Source organism: Pomacea canaliculata, linkage group LG13, assembly GCF_003073045.1.
Source record: "Pomacea canaliculata isolate SZHN2017 linkage group LG13, ASM307304v1, whole genome shotgun sequence".
NCBI classification, from domain to species: Eukaryota; Metazoa; Mollusca; class Gastropoda; order Architaenioglossa; family Ampullariidae; genus Pomacea; species Pomacea canaliculata.
Window position 1 is genome coordinate 10,331,856 of NC_037602.1, and position 21,240 is coordinate 10,353,095.

At 39.4% G+C, this 21,240-nt stretch overlaps 2 protein-coding genes across 2 annotated transcripts; one reads left to right on the forward strand and one right to left on the reverse strand.

Annotated features, from left to right (window-relative positions):
- Nucleotides 1–11,507: 11,507 nt before the first annotated feature.
- Nucleotides 11,508–15,886, reverse strand: LOC112553826 (short-chain collagen C4-like). The gene is made up of 4 exons (XM_025221289.1): nt 15,820–15,886; nt 14,337–14,475; nt 13,781–13,843; nt 11,508–12,297 (listed from the first exon to the last, which is right to left on the reverse strand). The coding sequence occupies exons 2-4, from the start codon at nt 14,395–14,397 to the stop codon at nt 11,840–11,842; spliced, it is 582 nt and encodes a 193-aa protein (XP_025077074.1). The 5' UTR covers nt 14,398–14,475; nt 15,820–15,886; the 3' UTR covers nt 11,508–11,839.
- Nucleotides 15,887–16,937: 1,051 nt separating this feature from the next.
- LOC112554408 lies at nt 16,938–19,194 on the forward strand. Its single transcript, XM_025222170.1, has 3 exons — nt 16,938–17,122; nt 17,945–18,007; nt 18,923–19,194. Exons 1-3 carry the CDS (start codon nt 17,062–17,064, stop codon nt 19,192–19,194), a joined length of 396 nt encoding a protein of 131 aa, XP_025077955.1. The 5' UTR covers nt 16,938–17,061.
- The last annotated feature ends 2,046 nt before the right edge of the window (nt 19,195–21,240 follow it).

Sequence of the window (21,240 nt, forward strand, 5' to 3'; positions counted from 1 at the left end):
GCCTTAACCACTTTTCTCTACCTGCCAACCCATGTATATTGTTCAATGTGGGTTTTTGGATTTTCATTCTCCTGCACTGATAAACAACACATAAAATACAATATTTACAAATATAAAACAATATATGTGCATAGGGTAACAGTTATTTAAGAGTACATCCATCAGCCAAGCTCTGTGATTTTTTTTTCTTTGTCTTGTTTTTATATATGCATTATTTTTTTTCTTTTATAGCTGTAATACAAGATTTAGATGAAAGGTTCTATCTGGGGAGTGTTTTTTTTTTAATGTGCACGAACAATAGACCAGGCTGCTTATTTACATGTAAATGTTCACTCAGGTGATAAATCAGTCTAATGTTATCCCCAAGATATCTTGCTTAAAAAAACTGGACTGATCCTTATGAATACAAGATGGTTAAAGTACTAAAACATTTTTTCATTCTATTTGACATGCATGCGGCTCCAATCTTATATATCACATTTAAGAGAGTGATAGGTTTATCACAGTAAATCCATCGTTCCCTACGCTTTTACCATCAGACATAATTTTTACCACCTGACCTGCTTCATTTAAAGTGATCTAATATTGACTGACTTTCTCTCCTTTTGCTATCCACCTTGCACAGGGGCAACACAGTCCACCTTCCATTTTCTTTTCCCTTATGAATTTATAATGATGTTTATAAATACCTTTAGCTTCGCTCTTTTCAAGTTCATTTATCTTCCCTTCATTTAACCTTCTTTTGTCTTCCAACTGTGGAATTATTTTTCCTAATATTTTTCCTTTTCCTTATGTTTTGTTCTTTTCTCACTTGCATAAGCTATTGTTTTGCTCTGCTTTTTCTTAGCATAGTTTCTAGAAAGGTCGGATTGGACACAACAAATTGTCATTTCATAAAAGAAATATTTCCTTAATTATTCCTTTCATATGGAAGGACTTAGTAGTCCTCTATAACTTCTCTACTAACTTAATTTGTTGGATAACTTTTATCCTTTATGTGTGATAAATGTAGCATCCATAGTTGAAATTTCCTTTCTTTTCTTTTTCTTTGTTACTTAATCATAGAATGATCAAAGAATGGTCATTTCAATATCCTGGGCTTATATTTGAATCCATAACAAGATCTGAAAGTAAGTCTGACATCAGAAAGAAGTCTAATATACTTTTTTGGAGGGGCCTTTTCCTACACCAAGTGTATCGTATTACTTCTCGATTTATTTTGCCATGTATTAAATAGGTCCAACTTTGTTATCATCTTATCAACTTGTTTTTACCCTCTAATATTGTTGTTATGCCTATAATTATGATAGTCTACCTAGAAATTTTAAATAATTTTCCAAAGACCCCCAATCGCAATATTATCTATAACTCATTGCATTCTTCTAGTTGTCGGTAGAATTTTGGATTATCATTGTTTGGTCCATAGACATTACAAATTAGAATTTCTTTTTATAATGTTATGACTGCTATATTGTAATTTTCTCCATTGTATCTATAAACTTTTGAAACTGAACATTTGAAATTGTTATTAAATAGGATGGCCAACATACATGAGAAAGAAGTATATGAATGAAAAATGCAAGAAGATCCCCGTTCTGCAGAAATCATTTTGCAGGTAAATTAAAAAGCACATATAGTGAAATGCATGTCACCTTTTTTATATGTCACCTAGGCTCTGACAATTTATTGAAACCAACAGACTTTATGAGGTTGTGCCCATAGTAAAGTAATTTTGAAAGAAACAAGAAGCAGCACTAAACAATGGGTACTTAATGGGTTAGTATCAATGCCTCTGCAAGTAATGCCATGGGTTTATGTTACAGCTAAATAGCTTTAAATAACAATAAAGAGCACAGCAGTTAATACAAACTTTCCACAAAGGTGCTTTATTTGATGAGCAAAAGCTGATATGGAGTATTAGGTATCAAATGAACAGATAAAATGGAAATACATAGACAAGCAAAACACACGGATAATCAAGAAGTTCATAATATAGCTGGCAGAGTGTCATAAAATAGTCAACTATTTTGCCATGTAAGGTAAAGTTAAAGGTCATCCCCTAACCTTTTTCAGGTCAGAAGGGGTGAGGAGTGAGACCTCATATTTCTTTGGGGCCAGCTTTACATAAGGCGGTGTCCATCTCCTCTATCTCACTGCCTTACCATCCCCAACCCTCTGTGAAGTCACTTTGGTTGACTGAGGGAAGTTTGCTGCTCTAATAATCATTAAACCAGCGCACTCTCAGTTTAGATGCCAGAGCTCTAACCACTCAGCTATCCGCTGTCCTATGAGCGGTGATCAAGTTTTTCAGTCCTGATAGTAAAAGTGTCCCAGCAGTAAGTGTAACTTATGTATTATAGGTCTCTACAAACATCTGTCTGCAAAACATTACCTTATCCCAATTGTCTGAATAGAAACACATGTTTATGTGAGTGTATGTGTGTGTTAACATTGTGGAAAAGCAAACAAGGCAGGCCTTAAATAGGTAATAATCAACCAGTTGTTTTAGAATCTCTTGTTACCCTTTTCTAAAATACCCATATTTCTATATTAGCTTTGAAAGCATATAACCATAAGCAAAAGTGTTTGCATTATTAAAAAAACACACTATATGCACTAGCATTAAAAGAGTAACAAAATAATCTCTGCAGTAAGAAACATGTCAATCCTATTTATCACATTAATCAAAAACATTGAATAGGTACACATTCTTGTTTGTATGTAGGAGTTGGCATGTACAAAATGGGTCTTAAGTGGGTAAAATTTAACAAGTTGTTTTATGATCTCTTATAGGACCTAAAAATATTTAATAAAAATTGCCTTTTCTAGCATAATCAATATTTCTTAACTAGTATTTTAAAAAACAAAAACATAAGCGAAAGTGTCTAAATTTCACCATGCACTCACTTCACCTTATTACTGTCAGAAAATTAAATTACATTCTCTTGCCGCACTTCCTACCCTAATATTTTAGTGCAGCAATAAAAATTTTTTCAGAGAATCTGGTGAAAAAAATACAACAATTTTCCATCTGCACCACATCTTATTGTGAATAGCTTCCAAAGAGTTTACCTGGGCTTACAGTTTTATGCAAGTGTTTCTACAAAAGGACTGGGAGTATGTAACTTTGACTCACAAAAGTAAAAAACAGTTTTTGTTTGTCCTTTTTCCAAATGGCAATATTAAGTGTAAGGGGAAAAAACCCATTGATTATTGAGTTTTATGTTTTCTTTGTAATTGCCTTCAGGGGCAGTGAATCCAGTAAATTAAATTTGGAGGAAACGCAAGCGAACGTGAAATAGAGAGGTAAAACTGAAAAGCTATATATATATATACTCATCCATATCTTTTGATACAGATAGGTCACATAAGGGCCTGGCCCTGCTAGTATTTTTTTAGCAAAGAGAAAAGTTATTAGTACTTGTGGCATCTTCACTGAAAACAGAGACCGGAGTTACTTTTACGATTTTGTTTGTCTGTTTGTCAGGAACAATTGAGAAACTAGTTTGACACCCTAGATCAGACCTGGGCAAACGCCGGCCCGCGGGCCGGATCCGGCCCGCCTCCTGTCTCTGACCGGTCCGCCCGCTGGCCGCCCACCAGTAAATATACTATATATACAGTATTGGGTAAAACTGAGTTAACTATTTAGTCCGGCCCTTAGAACCATAGCCCATTTCTCATCCGGCGCTCTAGAACCATCCCAGTGTTTGTCATCCGGCCCCTTGGGAAAATTAATTGCCCACCCCTGCGTAGACAGTCAAGCGGCGTAAACTGGACTGAGCTGGGTCATGTGATCCTGTACAACACTAGTTGAAGACTGTGTCCTATAAAGGCTCCTTTGAAGAAGGTTGACTCCACGGTGATGTGAGGAAAGAACTGATGACAAACGTCAGGGAGGAGACTGGTCGCCCTGTGCAGGACCTGCTCACCATTTTCTCAAGGCAGGCCTGAGTGGGACCCTTGTCAGCAGTCGCGTCTACCCATTGTGCTCTCTCTCCACCCCAAAACGTCTGGATCCAGTCAAGGAACAAATGAAGAACTTACCAAAAACCAAATAAATAACAAAATGATGAATTCAGTGAGTTTCCTACGAAAGTCTAGTGGGATATTCCAATGACTGGGTACAGCTCAATACAAGATGCTATTTCACAAAACCTGGTGAAATACTCCATGAACCTACAACATCATTGAACAGAGGTCGAAATCCGGCATGTTTATAAAGAGAAATCGCACCTACTTAACAAATGTCCAGCTCTCCCACTGAGGTCTCCGCAAGATAGAGGTCTGCATACACTCTGGGCCTTTATTTGAATATTTAGGTCCTGAATGTATTTAGTATAAACAATTTTATAAAACGTGGGAACAATTTAAGAACATTTAGTTTTAAATGAGATAAAGTGTTTAAACCGGAATTTCGCTTCCTCCAGCACACACTAGTGTAACAAATGTCTCCACCCTTGAAAATTCAACCGAAGGATAAATTTTCCGACAGACTGGGAAAACCGATCTCTTAAATAATTCTTGTTTATAATCAGTTTGTTCAAATCCAAACAGCGGAAACAATTCGTCTTTGTTTTATTTCTTGTTTGTTTTGTGATCTTTTCGTTTGCTTGTCAACGCCTGGAGTTCTTATCTTAAGCCATGCTGATTGTGATAATTGCGGTCATGGCTTTTAAAACTGTTTTAGCCAGTTTGAACAGCTTGAAGCTGTTTTAAATTTAGACGAGAAAAATATTTCTTAAACCGATTCGAAAGCGTCCGTGAAACTCTTGTAAACGGCGTAAAGCAATTCTTAAAATCGTTTCTAAATTTGCTTCTACAAACAGTTTTGTGCATGGTGATGCTTGTAGGCAACTCATTTCTGTTGTTGTTGCTGTTCCAGGTGAAACTGTGAAACATAAGGGCTTTAAAGGGAAGGGAGGGTCCATCGAAGACATCTTTTTTTCACGGTCTCTTGTTTCTGAAATCAAGCGCGAATAACTCATCCTTCAATGTCCCTTTGCGTTACCCTAGGACACCAGAAGATTTCAAGTGTCCACAGCGAAGTTTGTTGTTTTGTGATTGGCTGCTGGTGGTTAGCGCAAGTCAGTAGGTCAGACCTATGTTACACAGAGCAGATAGGGACTCACACTCGACTTTTCAGGTAGATTGCCGTGTGTGTGCTGAATTAAAGACAATGGTAACCCACAAAATATGCCATTCTTTTAAAAGACCATTTTCTTTAGCAGTATACTTTCTATTTATGTCAGGAATGTATTAATTATCAGGATGCCGCCCCATTTGGGCGAGGTGGGGATACTCAGTCTTTGTGAGGCAAATACAGGATGAGAGGTGGGAGGTTGGGCATCACTTAAAAAGTCTTCTGCTTTTGTAAATGTGAAAAACAATATCAGCTTGAAACGCTTAGTAAGCAAAGGGGTGGGAAGAAGTGATAGTCGGAAGGAATACAGGAAGAAAGATTTTTTACAGAAAATAAAAACAGGCCAGAAAACTATAAAGGAGAGATGAAATGAGACAAGAGGAAGATAGTTTGGAAGTAAAAAAAGGAAATATTTTATTAAAATGCGTCCTGCAATACGTAAATCTAGCCACAAGATTCGGAATCAAGGAAGGAAAGACAGTGATAAGAAATTAAAAAAAATTTGTTCATGTTTTCACCAGTAAAAAGAAACTGATGAGAACGTTAGAAAAAGAGGAGCGAAACGGAAGGGAAAAAAATTATAGCAAAATATGCTCCATGAAAGAAAATCTTCATGATACTTTTCACTTAGTAAAAATGCGAATGCCTCTTTGGCTGTCCTTTCAATTGGGTGACTACCCACCAGACATGAACACCTGATTATCAGTGACTGCCCATCAGACCTGATTTATCAAAAAAGGTTAACACACCAGCAAACTCCTGGACACAGTAAACCACTTACAGCTCACTTGCCCCTACAAGTCAGGCTATGAGACTACTCCTCTCCTCCCCACATGTCTCCCCTTTCCTTCCTGGCTCGTGTTTAAATTTTGGGTTGTTGTCTTTTTCTTGCATGATCGTGCTTTTAATGTTTGTCTTTGTCTCCAGCCTGCCTGTGTTGTGTTATAAGGTTTGGCTGTTGTCTCCATCGTGCCTCAATATTTCTTGTTAGTCTATCGCTATTACTGTGCTCGAACTTTCCCATTCCAGTAGTTTTTTTTTTAAACTTTATTTCTGAAACTCATCAATCTCCTAAATTTTCGTATTTTCCCTTATATTTTTTCGTTTATTTAATTTTTTTTTCCAAAGTAACATTTCACAGTGTGTGAGACAAATGTCTGCCTCAGAGCTCACCTATGGGATGTTTGTGTCAAAGGCTAAGCAAGTTCTCCAACATCGTTTTTTTCGCTCACGCAGACAGAGGCGATGTGGAGAGATCCGAACTGTCACTAAGGCCACCTCTGCCCGCCCTTCGCGGTCTCCGAATGCTCATCGCCTCATTTCATTGCAACGCGGGTCAGGCTGAGAGAAATAATAATGGATCAGCCCAGCGGATCGTACTGGTCAAGATATCTTATTCCAATCACTCTCTTCGCACCAGTCACGTCCCTCGCTATTCCTCCTCTCTCGTCTTTTCTTTTCTATTTGAGGATGGCGGCCACAGCGTGTTTCCCAGTTCCATCGTCTTCACTGCAGCCAAGTCTTGCATTTCCATAGTGAGCCTTTTTACAGTGCGCGGGTGAGTGCATGTGCGTGCGTGCATATTGTGTGTTGTGTGCGCGCGCGTGTGTGTATTTCGTGCCCGTATTCTTGGGTGTGTGTGTGGAGTGGGTGGGGTGTGGTGGGGTGTTCGTGTGTGTTTCTATCTACACCAAAAGAATTCTTACATGCATGAAACAACACTATAAGCATTGCTAATAAATAAGAAAATGATATGAAAAAAATCTTTATCGGGCTCTGGAATAAGCCCTGTTATTACATACTGAATAATGTATTAACCTATATATTTAAATCGTTACGACTGGAATCTTTGAGAACCTGGCAAGCGTACTTAGTGTTTCCAAGTATAAACATAAAGTAAACTCGAGCGTGTTAATGTTTGAATACCTGTATCTGAACAACAGAATGAACTTATTCACACGTACATTTACTTTAGATTTACTTTTAGATTTACTTTCTTATTGCTTTTTTGTAGATTTTGAGCACACCAACACATTTACAAACATTCTATTTCCCTCCTTTCGTCTTTTTGCTGTCGACACGCACACAAAAGAAATGAATATATGTACAAAAGATTGATTTGCCACATTAATGATCAATAATGGAGTCTTCATTTGGAAGTCACCTTACAGATACTTCACATATTAGTGTGAAAGTCTCTGCCGGTGGTGGAGCTGTCCGATGGCGAAAGGTTAGCGCCTGTCACCAATACAGTGAAAGTTGGCTGCCCTGAGTTCATTCTCGTCTCCGGCACGCTGTTCTTTCTGTTTACAAGGCTGGCTGCCTTGCCGTAATATAACCTCAGCTGCTTACATGGCGTAAAACACCAATCCATCCCCCCTCTCCTCTGCAGGTGGTCGAGCTGGCAAATGGTCGAAATGTCTGGTATTATTTTTTATGAGACAAAAGGGAGGCTATAAATGATAAACTTGATTTCTTCTGCATTTTTTCTCGTTCACTACGATATCTCTCAGGCCAGCTTTCAGAGAATTCAATCTGTGAGTTGTGTGTTATAAGTGTTGCCTCTATGAGTACATCAACGCCATTTCTTGATGACAGGAATCATTATTGTTTTATTGTGATCTTTTTTTGACGTTGTACACTGAGACAACAAGCATTTCCTTAACTTGAAAGTATCAAAGACAAAAGAAACGATATTCAATGTTGGGACAAACTCATGCAATCGAAAGTATATCTATGGTGACTGCGGCCTGTGCTCCTCAGAGAGTAACAAGGAATAAACATCTATGAGACGTAATCGAGATAGTCAACACTTTTTAAATATGTAGGGCTCTCTTAGGAATCTCAACGCACTCGAATATTGAGAGCACTCTGTACGTCTTCAGCGCTTAAATGAGGTTGCTTCCCTTGAATCGTTTCCCTGCGCCTACGAATCTTGTTTCGCCAAGTTTTTTTTACAAGTTTGAAAGTAGAACCTTACAAATAAAACTTTGCTTTCTGTGTTCATTCTTTATTTCTTTATATTATTTATTATTATATTTTATATTATCCCACTGCTCAGTACTTTTGAATACAACAAAATCTCGAGAAAATCTAATCTACAGTCTCTAGGATTCTTGTCTTGACTACTAAGCATGTTCATATAATTCATATTCCTGTACTCACTGTTTCTATATTTCTTTTCAGACACACGGACTCCTTTTATTTGAATTACTCACTTTAGTCACTTACTCCCATGAAATCTTAACGCTGCATCAATTAATTCATTTGTCAAAACTTTCCACCCTTTTAGTTACAGCTTATGTAACCTAGTCACAGCTTATTAAGCTTTTCTTCCTGATTATGCAGCATGAACACCAAGGTGTGCACAATAACTACCTTTATGGTTTATTTTGTGTAGAATATCGCATTAAACGAAAGAGAAAAATGCCATTGTGTAAAAGACACATTTCCCACCCAGCAACATTGTCTCTGAGACTCTTTATGCCCGAAGTGACAGTCTGTCCCGTGTTCACGTTCATTTGTTCTGGCATTATTGCAAGAACCTCATCGCTGTATCCAGCTTCAGCTTCCCCATCCCCCTGGCTCGTCGGCTCAGTTCAAACCAACATCATGTTTCTGCTCTGTCCCAGATGCAAACGCCGGCTGTATTTCTGTGTTTCTCAACAAAAGAGTGGACGACGACACCATGTTCGCAATTATCCTTCACGTCTGCAAGCGAAATGAGCCATGGTGAAGCTGGACCGTTAGATAAAGAGGGGGTGTGGAGACAGATTAGCAAGCAAGAGCTTGTGAATTGTTGGATAGCGCCCTTGATTATGTCTTTTCCAAATTATTGATTCGTTAAAGCGCAAGGGGAGGACAACTCTAAACAGACTCAGTCTCCCTTGTCACCATAGAGAACTGTGAGTGATCTCAAAGTGGCATGTACTTGAGGCACACAAATGTGGTACGTTTGCATTTTAATAGCTTCCGAGATTTTTCCCCCCATCTTTCTTGTTAAATGTTGGTTTGCGCTAGACCGAGTGCGCGAACATGCAATTCTCTTCTCCTTGTCATATCCGACACTTTTTTGAAATTAAAGAAAAAAATTGTTTGACAGGAAAGTGTGAAGCAATATGATTTAACTTTAAAACAACTCAGCGCTGAAAGCTTTCTTAAATGACGCAACATGGAGAAAAAGGAAACCACAATATGAACACGTGATGTTTGCTTCTCAGAATAGAAGTATCCAACAAACATACTGCACTGTGCAACATTACACATTCACTAGATATTCTAGTATTTTATGCGTATCGCTAGTTTTGTATTTAATCGATTGATTTATTAATTGATTGATTTGTGGATAGGTTATTTGAGATTTGAGGGCCATTGCCCCAAAGAAGTGGAGCAAACAACAATAATAACACAATATTGCAACCTATTTTTGTGAGAAATGCTTGATTAGTCCACAATTGTATCATTGCTTGCAGTCTAGCATTCTATAGACCAGACCTGGGCAAGGCCGGCCCGCCTCCTGTCTCTGACCGGCCGCGCCCCGTATATATACTATATATACAGTATTGGGTAAAACTGAGTTAAGATTATATTAGTCCGGCCCTCTAAAACCATCCCAATTTCTCATGCGGCCCGTTGGGAAAAATAATTGTCCACACCTGCCCTAGATAATAGTTTCTGTTGATAGAGAAATGCTCATATTAGCTTTCCATATAAGTGCTGTGTAACTAAGCACGTATACCTGGGTGCACTTTCTACTTACCTGCCGCAGTGAAAGCTGGCAGAAGCGAGGCGCACACAAGGATGCTGAGGACAAGTGTCATGGCTGCCGTCAGGTACTGAATCAGTGGATGACGATACAGATACAGACGTGGAGCTGCCTGTACTTATATAGTCAACTGTCTAAAGACAGAGCACAATTAAAACAACATCTGTCGTTTCGCATCACGGGTAATTATTATTTTCCAGTGAAAGCAAGAAAAATCAGTCTGCCGATTCACATCCGACATGTGATCAGTCGTATCATCAATAAAAGGTTTTGTCCTTGTGTATGGTGTGTGACAACAGGACCAGTTGTACCGTTACCCAAACTTTGAGATCGCATTGGGCGCAATCACGGGGGACGGTGGTGCAAAAACTGCCTGCTGTTATTTTTTAAGATGAATAATGTTAGGAAAAATTATAAATTTTAATGGAATGACATCAGCAGGACAATTTTCCTCTGCTTGCAATTTGACCACCATGCTAGTTTCTTTGTACATTTTAGGGGGAATTTTCAGCTAACAAGAGGGAAGTAGAGGATGCAGTAGAGACAGTAGAGGGGCGAGGGCAGTAGAGAGTGTTGGTGGACGAGGAAGAGGCTGGTGGACTACTTACCTGCTACAGGACAGGACTTAAGGAAACATGTTGTTATTCTACGTGTCACAATAATGCTGACCTAGAAATACATATAGAGTTGGAAGAGGACGGAGGAAGAAAGACGAGATGACGATTGAATGGAATAGGAGATATAGCGAAACAATGAATGAGATTTTTAAAAAAATGGACAGAGAGAGGACATCCAATATTTGGTGGCGGGTGATCAAATGTCATCAACATGCGTGTTACAGACAATAGCGTTCCCATGCCATTTGTCACATCTGTCACGTCTGTCACATATGTCACCAGTCTGTGGCCAAGAAGTATTCTTGTTGTCGTTCAAAAGAGACCAATAATAACAACGCAAATTAGGCATCGAACACACGTTCTTCTGTCTAATTTTACGAAAAAGTGAAAATACAAAATGGTCGTGCTCACGCACACACACACACGCGAACTTCAGAGAGACAAAGCTAACTAAAATGTGTATAATGTGATATAATTTTCAATAATTATAGTTTTTCTTGCACTAATCTCGTGAAAAATGATATAGAAAAGAAGAAGAGTGGCACAGACACAAAATTAAATCCAGGAATATATGAAATCGCTTATAGATGCACTGATCAACATTACACAAAAAGTTTGAGTCAGTTTAACAGGAACAGACGAAAAGCGACGGAAAGAGATCTTATATTCTCTAGCCATTTAGGATAAGGGACATCACTCTCACAATTCAAATAGAATTGAAAGGTGCAACAGCTTCTAAGATGCACTAAAAAGGACGAACTAAAGAAGAAACAAAATCGGAGCCTCTAATTAAAGAGCCTCTAATATCTGGCGGCTTTTGAAGTCGGTGATTAAATATCGTTCATTATGAAAGCTACAGGCAATAGCGGTCTGTCACCAGTTTATGGCTATGACGTGATCGTGATTGATAAATGGGCTTCCAACATCCGTCCTCTGTGAGTTTGTGAACACACACACACACACAGATAGAGAACAATCCAAATCTGTGAGAAAAAATGGTTATAATTGTAGACAAGACCGTATACACCGACGGTATAACTCCGAGCACAATTGAAGCAGGTCTACGGATACTAAAGATTGTATATGCTTTTTCTAAACCCTAACTTTACAAAAAAAGCTTAAGCTTCCAGGTGAAAGTTGGTTATATAAAAGACGGTATACACCGACGGCTAGCTCAGAACTAAACCCTAACTTTAGAAAAAAAAGCTCAAACTTTCATGTGAAAGTTATTATTAATCTTTCATACCATTACGACAGAGGAGAATACACTAAAGAGGTCTTCTTCTTTGATTGATGGCACAGAACGATTGACTCTCACTTGGTGCAAACAACGCATTGCAGGATGTTGTTGTTCTGGTAAGGAGGACAGGGTAGACTGCCACAGATGCTGGCCACCACGTACAGCAGCCTGCCGTTCTCGTTAGCATTGGAGGCGATGCGGCCTTCCAGTTTGCTGTCCACACAGATGAACTCCGTTGACCCGCCGTGTCCGTCGTACCCGCTCATTAGTAAACCCGTGTACTCGGAGCTCCACCCAGACGGACACTTGTTTGTGCCGGGTATCATGATGTTGGCTATACGGTCTGTGACGAAGCACACGGCACACAGCGCATCCTGGTCGTTCTCTGGCCTGTTTGTCACTTCATATTCCGTGCCGTACACGGAGGAGACGTAGGCAGGTCTTGATATGTTAGTGGGTACGGGATTGGGTGGTAGACACAGGTAGTTGGCTCCAGATCCGGGATGGGCGTAAAAACTTCCGCCCATATAACCTTTTGGATTACAGAATATTTACACGTTACTGTGACATTGTCGTAAGTTTATATCCTATGGTCTTGTAGACAACAGTTCATCAAAACTAAGATTTGATCATTGTTTTACATACACTTTGTCTGCGGAGAGCGTGGAAGTTACAACTTAAAAAGCCAATGCAGCGAAATGGCAACATTTGCAAACATAATTTGCACCCACACTTTATATCTTTATGAAGTAAACGATTTTTTAGGAATCATTTAAAGTGATGTATGTCTTTCTCAAGATTTATGAGGCATTTAGCGTTTGTCAGAGAAGTAAAGCATCTACAAGGGTCTGCTTATAGTGATAGATAATAATTATAAGAGCAATTATTTTTCTCCAGTCTATACAGTCTAATGCCTCGAGGGAGATGGATACACCATGAAAACAAAGTTACACAACAAACCTCAGACATGATAACTGTTTATGTAAAGATGCACAAACAAACAGCGGCCTACACGGTAAAAACTAAATGAAAAACTAACTACACTAGGCTGAAGTGATTTTATTAAAACGTTTTGCTGACTTATTAGCTTATATCTGAACATCTTTTTTGAGATATGTAAAGACTGCTCCTGATAAGAACCTTAACAATGACATTAAAAAGTTATGTTACTGACAATGAAAATCTCAAATCTACCTATTCATAAACATACCAATACAGGGCTTCTGCTTACGCAAAAAATTGCTTACAAAACGCATTAAAAGTTCAGAGGACCCCTTCAATTTTCGTCAATGAGGTTCCAGGGACCCCTTCAAATTTGTGCCAAGAACAGATACAAAATTGGGTAAGTGTAGTGTCTGACGTCGTAGCCCAATCTATTGTTGTCGTCTGCTACAAGGTGAGAGTTCCTTCCCTTGCACCAAGTTTTTTTATTTCTTACCGGGAAGAGTTCCACCATGGACAGCATGGTTTTAAAATCATCGTCTCAGAAACGGAAAGAAAGTGAGCACCTCAAGTACACTGAGCATAAGCTCATCACAGATGCTCGCACAGACTTCATGGCACAGAAATCTCGCCGTTTCTGACTAGACATTACAGTGCTTTGTGTGCCTGAAAGGCAGTTCAACAAAATGTGTTGGTTTGTTGAGTTGGTTTTTTCACATTGTAAACTGTAAAGGGCCCCTTAGAGTTAGCCTGGGACCCCTTAGAAATCTGAAGAAGGGGTCCCTGGGACCCCAAAGAATTTAGCCTTAGCAGAAGCCCTGACTAATATGTCCAGTATCGTTGCAATATCATATTTAATTCTTGTAAAAAAGCATTATGCGTTGATTTAAATAAAAAATGATATAAAACATTGTTATAGCACATGACTTTGAACTGAACATTTCTGTAGCAAGAAAAATAACCGATATTACTTCTGTATAAACATTTTGTCAGACTACTACGACTTCTCAATGTTAAAAGTTTTTGAGAAAGAAACATTTTTATTTTGTTCCATGGATGCAACGCTTCTTTACCTGAATACACCGTAGCTCCTGCAGAAGCACACCCCTTGCTTCCCCAACGTGTGTAAACGGTACCTGCATTAAAAACAGGTTTTAAATGTAAGCAGCATGATTGTCTTTTCTACCTGCGAATTAGTGAATCCAGTAAATTAAAGTTGAGGGAAATACAAGTGAACGTGAAATACAAAATGTAAAATTGAAAAGCTTGCCTTTATTCTAAATATTTATCCATATGTTTTGAAACATATATAGGTCATGGGACCTGGCATCACTAGTAGTTTTTAAGCAAAGAGAATGTTTGCCTACTCTTTTAAAGCGTTTTTAGTACTTGCGGTATCTAACACTTCCCCCTTCATCACTCAAACAGACCGGGGTTACCTTTACGATTTTGTTTGTTTGTTTGTCAGAAACAATTGAGAAACTACAGTTTGACACCATAGATCACAACTTTTGTTCAGAGAGAAATGTTCACATTAGCTTTCCTGACTGAAATTCGTCCCGTGCTTGTAAGTGCATCGTTAAGTGCCATGTGACTAAGTACACCTACCTGGATGCACCTTCTACTTACCTGCCGCAGTCAAAGCTGGAAGAAGCGAGGCGCACACAAGGATGCTGAGGACAAGTGTCATGGCTGCCGTCTGGTACTGAATCAGTGGATGACGATACAGATACAGACATGGACCTGCTTGTACAATATAGTCAATTTTCTGAAGACAGCGAGGACAATGAAAATAACATCTGTCGTCTCGTATCACAGTTATCAATTATTTTACAAGAAACACATCCCTCTGCTGTTTCACATCAGACCTGTTGATCATATCATTAATAAAACTTTTTGTCCTTGTGTGTATAGTGTGTGACAACAGGACCGGTTGTACCGTCAGGCAAACTAGGTTGTCGCCTAGGTCCCAATCATTGAGAGGTAGGGAGCAAAAATGACCTGCTTTGTTTTCTTTTTTGTGCGGGAAAAATATTATTTTCATGGAATGACATTAGCAGGATATTTTTCCTTTGCTGGTAATTAGACCACCATGCTATAGTTTCTTTGTACATCTGAGAGGGCATTTTCAGTGACCAGCTAACTAGCTAGCTTTATACAAATCACAAAGGGAGACAGTAGAGGGGCGGGTGTAGTGTAGAGCGGTGTTGGTGGTTTGGGAAGGGGCTGGTCGGAGCGGATCCCTCGGATATATGGGACCACATGCCAGCCTCACTTTTCTCTCTTCTATCATAAGTGAGAAGACGTTGCACACATATTCATAGGAAACACTGAAGCTGAGGTCAGTGATAACAACACCGACCTTAGTGCTGTGTACATCTGTGACATTAAGATTTGACGACCTCTAGTTTTGTGCTTACTGTGCATAAGGAATCGTGGAGGCCGAAGTACGTGTGATGAGTGCGACACCTGGAACTAGGTAGGCTTGTTACCTGGTAGTCGCCAGTAAACCATGATCAGCATCTCTTTATGCATCGCTTTTTTTCATTCAACACTGAACAATCACAACAATATGAAGGTTCAACGACCTCCCTATACTGCACTCCACCAGGTGCAAACAGGGCGACACATAGGATGGGGAGAGGAGGAGTGGTGATGGTCAGTTGAATGGGAGTTGAAGCATTAGTTTGACTGTACTTGTGAAGGCATCAGTTGCCATGGAAAGAATCCAAAATAACTCATTCAACTTTATGAGTAGACTCAAAATTCTGCTTGAAATAGTTACATAGAAGAAAGATATACAGTTGCATGAGGGGGAATTTGCAAAATCGACTTAATTTTTAGGAATTTTCTTTTACACAGAGTAAATACAAATACTTAGTAAAGCCATTGATCATTCTAACAAAATCTAACCAAGAGCAACGTCACACAAAATAAATCTCTTCACCGCAGGCGTTCACTGAATTTTTTTTCTTTTTCAAGAAGGATTGTCATACAACTATGAAACTCCACTTTCACTGACTTCACAAAACGTTCTCTTCTTCTGTACTTTTAACACTTTCACCTTACCCTACGGACAGCAAAATAAGAGTATTATTCTTTTGTTACTCACAAGTGTTTTTCGACCGGTCGTCTGTTGCGAGCTTCACACCGACAAGGCCGCTACTCTCCGATCTCTGACGTCAAAACTTGTTGACGTCATACATACGCATTCAGACATTAATTTGACATCATTCATTTTTTGTTAAGTACCATGTAGGCCGATGTATGTTTGTACATCTTTTTATGAATAGTTATCACGTTGTCTCACGTCTGTTATGTAACCTACGTCTAAAGCTAACCCCAACATGTTATGCCCACGCCTGACTACCATCATTCCTCCTCTTTCCCTCCCCGTCCTATGTGTCGCCCTGTTTGTACCTGTTGGAGTGTAGTATAGGGAGGTCGTTGAACCTTCATATTGTTGTGACTGTTGAGTGTTGAATGAAAAAAAGCGAAGCATAAAAAGCTTCTGATCATGGTTTACTGGCGACTACCAGGTAAAAAGTCTACCTAGTCCCAGATGTCGCACTCATCACACGTACTTCGGCTTCAAAAAGAAAAGAAAAGAGAACAAAAACACTAAAACAATTTAATAGTTCATGTGTGCGATCTCCTACTCTGATAACACAGGCTCACGAAATATTTTACGCGTTTTTTCATTCAACAAACAACAAACAATCTGCCAGTGGTTTTTAAATATCAATATGTGTGCAACGTCTTCTGAAAGGATAGAAGAGGTGAGGCTGGCATGTGGTCCCATATATCCTAGGGATCCGCTCCGACCATCCCCTTCCCCATCCACCAACACCGCTCTGCCCTGCATCCGCCCCACTACTGTCTGCCTTTTGCGCTCTGTATTTCTTGCTGGTTAGCTAGTCACTGAAAATGCCCTCTCAAATGTACAAAGAAACTATAGCATGGTGGTCTAATTGCAGGCAAAGGAAAAATATCCTGCTAATGTCATTCCATGAAATAATATTTTCCCACAAAAAAAAAGAAAACAAGCAGGCATTTTGCGCCTACCCTTCAGTGATTGGACCTAGCGACAAACCTAGTGTTTGCCTGACGGTACAACCGGTCTGTTGTCACACACTATAGGACAAAACGTTTTATTAATGATCTGATCAACAGGTCTGATGTGAACAGCAGAGTGGTGTGTCTCTTTTATTGTAAAATAATTAATAACTGTGATACGAGACAACAGATGTTATTTTCATTGTCCTCTGTCTTCAGAAAATTGACTATATAAGTACAAGCAGGTCCACGTCTGTATCTGTATCGTCATCCACTGATTCAGTACCCGACGGCAGCCATGACACTTGTCCTCAGCATCCTTGTGTGCGCCTCGCTTCTTCCAGCTTTGACTGCGGCAGGTAAGTAGAAGGTGCATCCAGGTAGGTGTACTTAGTCACATGGTACAACCGGTCCTGTTGTCACACACTATACACACAAGGACAAAAAGTTTTATTAATGATATGATCAACAGGTCTGATGTGAAACAGCAGAGGGATGTGTTTCTTGTAAAATAATTGATAACTGTGATACGAGACGACAGATGTTATTTTCATTGTCCTCTGTCTTCAGAAAATTGACTATATAAGTACAAGCAGGTCCATGTCTGTATCTGGTATCGTCATCCACTGATTCAGTACCCGAGGCCAGCCATGACACTGTCCTCAGCATCCTTGTGTGCGCCTCGCTTTCTTCCAGCTTTGACTGCGGCAGGGGGAAGTAGAAGGTGCATCCAGGTAGTCTACTTAGTCACATGCACTTAACGATGCACTTACAAGCACGGACGAATTTCAGTCAGGAAAGCTAATGTGAACATTCTCTCTGAACAAAAGTTGTGATCTATGGTGTCAAACTGTAGTTTCAATTGTTTCTGACAACAAACACAAACAAAATGGTAAAGGTAACCCCGGTCTGTTTGAGTGATGAAGGGGGAAGTGTTAGATACCGCAAGTACTAAAAACGCTTTAAAAGAGTAGGCAAACATTCGTGAGGCCAGGTCCCATGACCTATTTATGTTTCAAAAGATATGGATAAATATTTAGAATAAAGGCAAGCTTTTCAGTTTTACGTTTTGTATTTCACGTTCACTTGTATTTCCCTCAACTTTAATTTACTGGATTCACTAATTCGCAGGTATAAAAGACAAACATGCTGCTTACCTTTAAAACCTGTTTTTAATCCAGGTACCCTTTACACACGTTGGGGAAGCAAGGGGTGTGCTTCTGCAGGAGCTACGGTGTATTCAGGTAAAGAAACGTTGCACCGATGAAAAAAATTAAAAATGTTTCTTTCTGAAAAACTTTTAACATAGAGAAGTCGTAGTAGTTTCACAAAATGTTTATACAGAAGTTATTTTTCTTGCTACAGAAATTTTCAGCTCAAAGTCATGTGTTATAACAATGTTTTATATCATTTTTTTATTTAAAGCAACGCATAATGCTTTTGGTACACGAATTAAATATGATATTGCAACGATACTGGACAGTATTAGTATGTTTATGAATAGGTAGATAGATTTGAGATTTTCATTCTCAGTAACATAACTTTTTAATATCATTGTTAAGGTTCTTATCAGGAGCAGTATTTACATATCTCAAATAAGATGCTCAGATACGAGCTAATAAGTCAGCAAAAAGTTTTAATAAAATCACTCCAGCCTAGTATAATTAGTTTTTCATTTAGTTTTAACCGTGTAGGCCGCTGTTTGTGCATCTTTACGTGAACAGTTATCATGTCTGAGTTTGTTGTGTAACTTGTTTTCATGTGTATCCATCTCCCTCGAGGCATTAGACTGTATGAGACTGAGAAAAATAATTGCTCTTATAATTATTATCTATCACTATAGCAGACCCTTGTAGATGCAATTACTGCTCTGACAAACGCTAAATGCTCATAATCTGAGAAGACATACATCACTTTAAATGATTCCTAAAAAATCGTTTACTTCATAAAGATATAAAGTGTGGGTGCAAATTATGTTGCAAATGTTGCATTTCGCTGCATTGGCTTTTTTAAAGTTGTAACTTCCACGCTCTCCGCAGACAAAGAGTATGTAAAACAATGATCAAATCTTAGTTTTGATGAACTGTTGTCTACAAGACCATAGGATATAAACTTACGACAATGTCACAGTAACGTGTAAATATTCTGTAATCCAAAAGGTTATATGGGCGGAAGTTTTTACGCCCATCCCGGATCTGGAGCCAACTACCTGTGTCTACCACCCAATCCCGTACCCACTAACATATCAAGACCTGCCTACGTCTCCTCCGTGTACGGCACCGAATACGAAGTGACGAACCGGCCAGAGAACGACCAGGATGCTCTGTGTGCCGTGTGCTTCGTCACAGACCGTATAGCCAACAGCATCATGTACCGGCACAAACAAGTGTCCGTCTGGGTGGAGCTCCGAGTACACGGGTTTACTCTATGAGTGGGTACGACGGACACGGCGGGTCAACGGAGTTCATCTGCGTGGACAGCAAACTAGAAGGCCGCATCGCCTCCAATGCTAACGAGAACGGCAGGCTGCTGTACGTGGTGGCCAGCATCTGTGGCAGTCTACCCTGTCCTCCTTACCAGAACAACAACATCCTGCAATGCGTTGTTTGCACCAAGTGAGAGTCAATCGTTCTGTGCCATCAATCAAAGAAGAAGACCTCTTTAGTGTATTCTCCTCTGTCGTAATGGTATGAAAGATTAATAATAACTTTCACATGGAAGTTTGAGCTTTTTTTTCTAAAGTTAGGGTTTAGTTCTGAGCTAGCCGTCGGTGTATACCGTCTTTTCTGCAAATATAACCATTTTTTTCTCACAGATTTGGATTGTTCTTTATCTGTGTGTGTGTGTTTTTTTCTTTTTCGTAAACTCAGAGAGGACGGATGTTGGAAGCCCATTTATCAATCACGATCACGTCATAGCCATAAACTGGTGACAGACCGCTATTGCCTGTAGCTTTCATAATGAACGATATTTAATCACCGACTTCAAAAGCCGCCAGATATTAGAGGCTCTTTAATTAGAGGCTCCGATTTTGTTTCTTCTTTAGTTCGTCCTTTCTAGTGGAGCCTAAAATGCTGCTGGTTACTGGCCTCCACCAGGTGAAAATTTTACCCACTCTCACTCCACAAAGATCACAGCGGTCCCGGCTGGTGCCAGGTGTCACACTCATCACACGTCCTTTGGTTTCGTAAACAGAAAACAAGAAAAGACTGGAAAAACTTAGTTTAATGTGTGTGCCGTCACAACCTCATCACTCAGGCTTGAGATATTTCTACGCGTTCTTTCCTTCAACACACTACAAACGATTTGTCAGTAGCTTTTAAATAACAAAAATCTTCCCTTAACATCTTAGAAGTTGCTGTCTATCCTAAATGGTTAGAGAATATAAGATTTCTTTCCGTCGATTTTCGTCTGTTCCTGTTAAACTGACTCAAACTTTTTGTGTAATGTTGATCAGTGCATCTATAAGCGATTTCATATATTCCTGGATTTAATTTTGTGTCTGTGCCACTCTTCTTCTTTTCTATATTATTTTTAACGAGATTAGAGCAAGAAAAACTATAATTATTGAAAATTATATCACATTATACACATTTTAATTAGCTTTGTACCTCTGATGTTCGCGCGTGTGTGTGTGTGCGTGAGCACGACCATATTGTATATTCACTGTTTCGTAAAATTAGACAGATGAACGTGTGTTCGATGCCTAATTTCGTTGTTATTATTTGTCTCTTTTGAACGACGACAAGAATACTCCATGGCCACAGACTGGTGACAGATGTGACAGACGTGAAAGATGTGACAAATGGCATGGGAATCTATTGTCTGTAACACGCATGTCGACGACATTTGATCACCCGCCACCAGATATTGGATGCCCTCTCCTCCGTCCTCTTCCCACTCTATATGTATTTCTATGTCAGCATTATTGTGACACGTAGAATAACAACGTGTTTCCCTTAGCCCTGTCCTGTAGCATGTAAGTAGTATTTACATGAGGACGGTGACTATATACAGCGCAGCATCATGAACTCACTAATTGACATTGTTTTGCCCAGCAACAAATGCCCACGCCTGACTACCATCTCCACTCCTCCTCTCCCCCTCCCCATCCTGTGTGTCGCCCCGTTTGTACCTGTTGGAGTGCAGTATAGGGAGGTCGTTGTACCTTCATACTGTTGTGACTGTTTAACTAATGACGTTCAAGAAAATGAGTCCCTTCTTCCCCGCTGGTCACTTCAAATGCGCCCTCAGATCATGAACTTGCATTACTGGACTGCTGGCGGACATTTCTTTTCCAGTTAACTACTAAAACGAGGCATGAGACTATAAAATTTCCGGTTTATTTATATTCTTTGTTTAGACTCGCCGAGACTAACAGCGAAACACTTCGCAATATGATAAGCGTTGGTCTTGGCAGACAGACAACAGTCCACGTATACACGTCCATGCTCAGATGATAGGATTTCCTGTAATA

Bases quoted from the DNA above. Each gene is read 5' to 3' on its own strand.
- LOC112554408 (XM_025222170.1), top strand. From the start codon at position 17,062: ATGACACTTGTCCTCAGCATCCTTGTGTGCGCCTCGCTTCTTCCAGCT. The intron at 17,123-17,944 runs GTAAGTAGAAGG...TTTTTAATCCAG, and splicing joins TCCAGCTTTGACTGCGGCAG to GTACCCTTTACACACGTTGG. The intron at 18,008-18,922 runs GTAAAGAAACGT...GTAATCCAAAAG, and splicing joins AGGAGCTACGGTGTATTCAG to GTTATATGGGCGGAAGTTTT.
- LOC112553826 (XM_025221289.1), bottom strand. From the start codon at position 14,397: ATGACACTTGTCCTCAGCATCCTTGTGTGCGCCTCGCTTCTTCCAGCT. The intron at 13,844-14,336 runs GTAAGTAGAAGG...TTTTTAATGCAG, and splicing joins TCCAGCTTTGACTGCGGCAG to GTACCGTTTACACACGTTGG. The intron at 12,298-13,780 runs GTAAAGAAGCGT...GTAATCCAAAAG, and splicing joins AGGAGCTACGGTGTATTCAG to GTTATATGGGCGGAAGTTTT.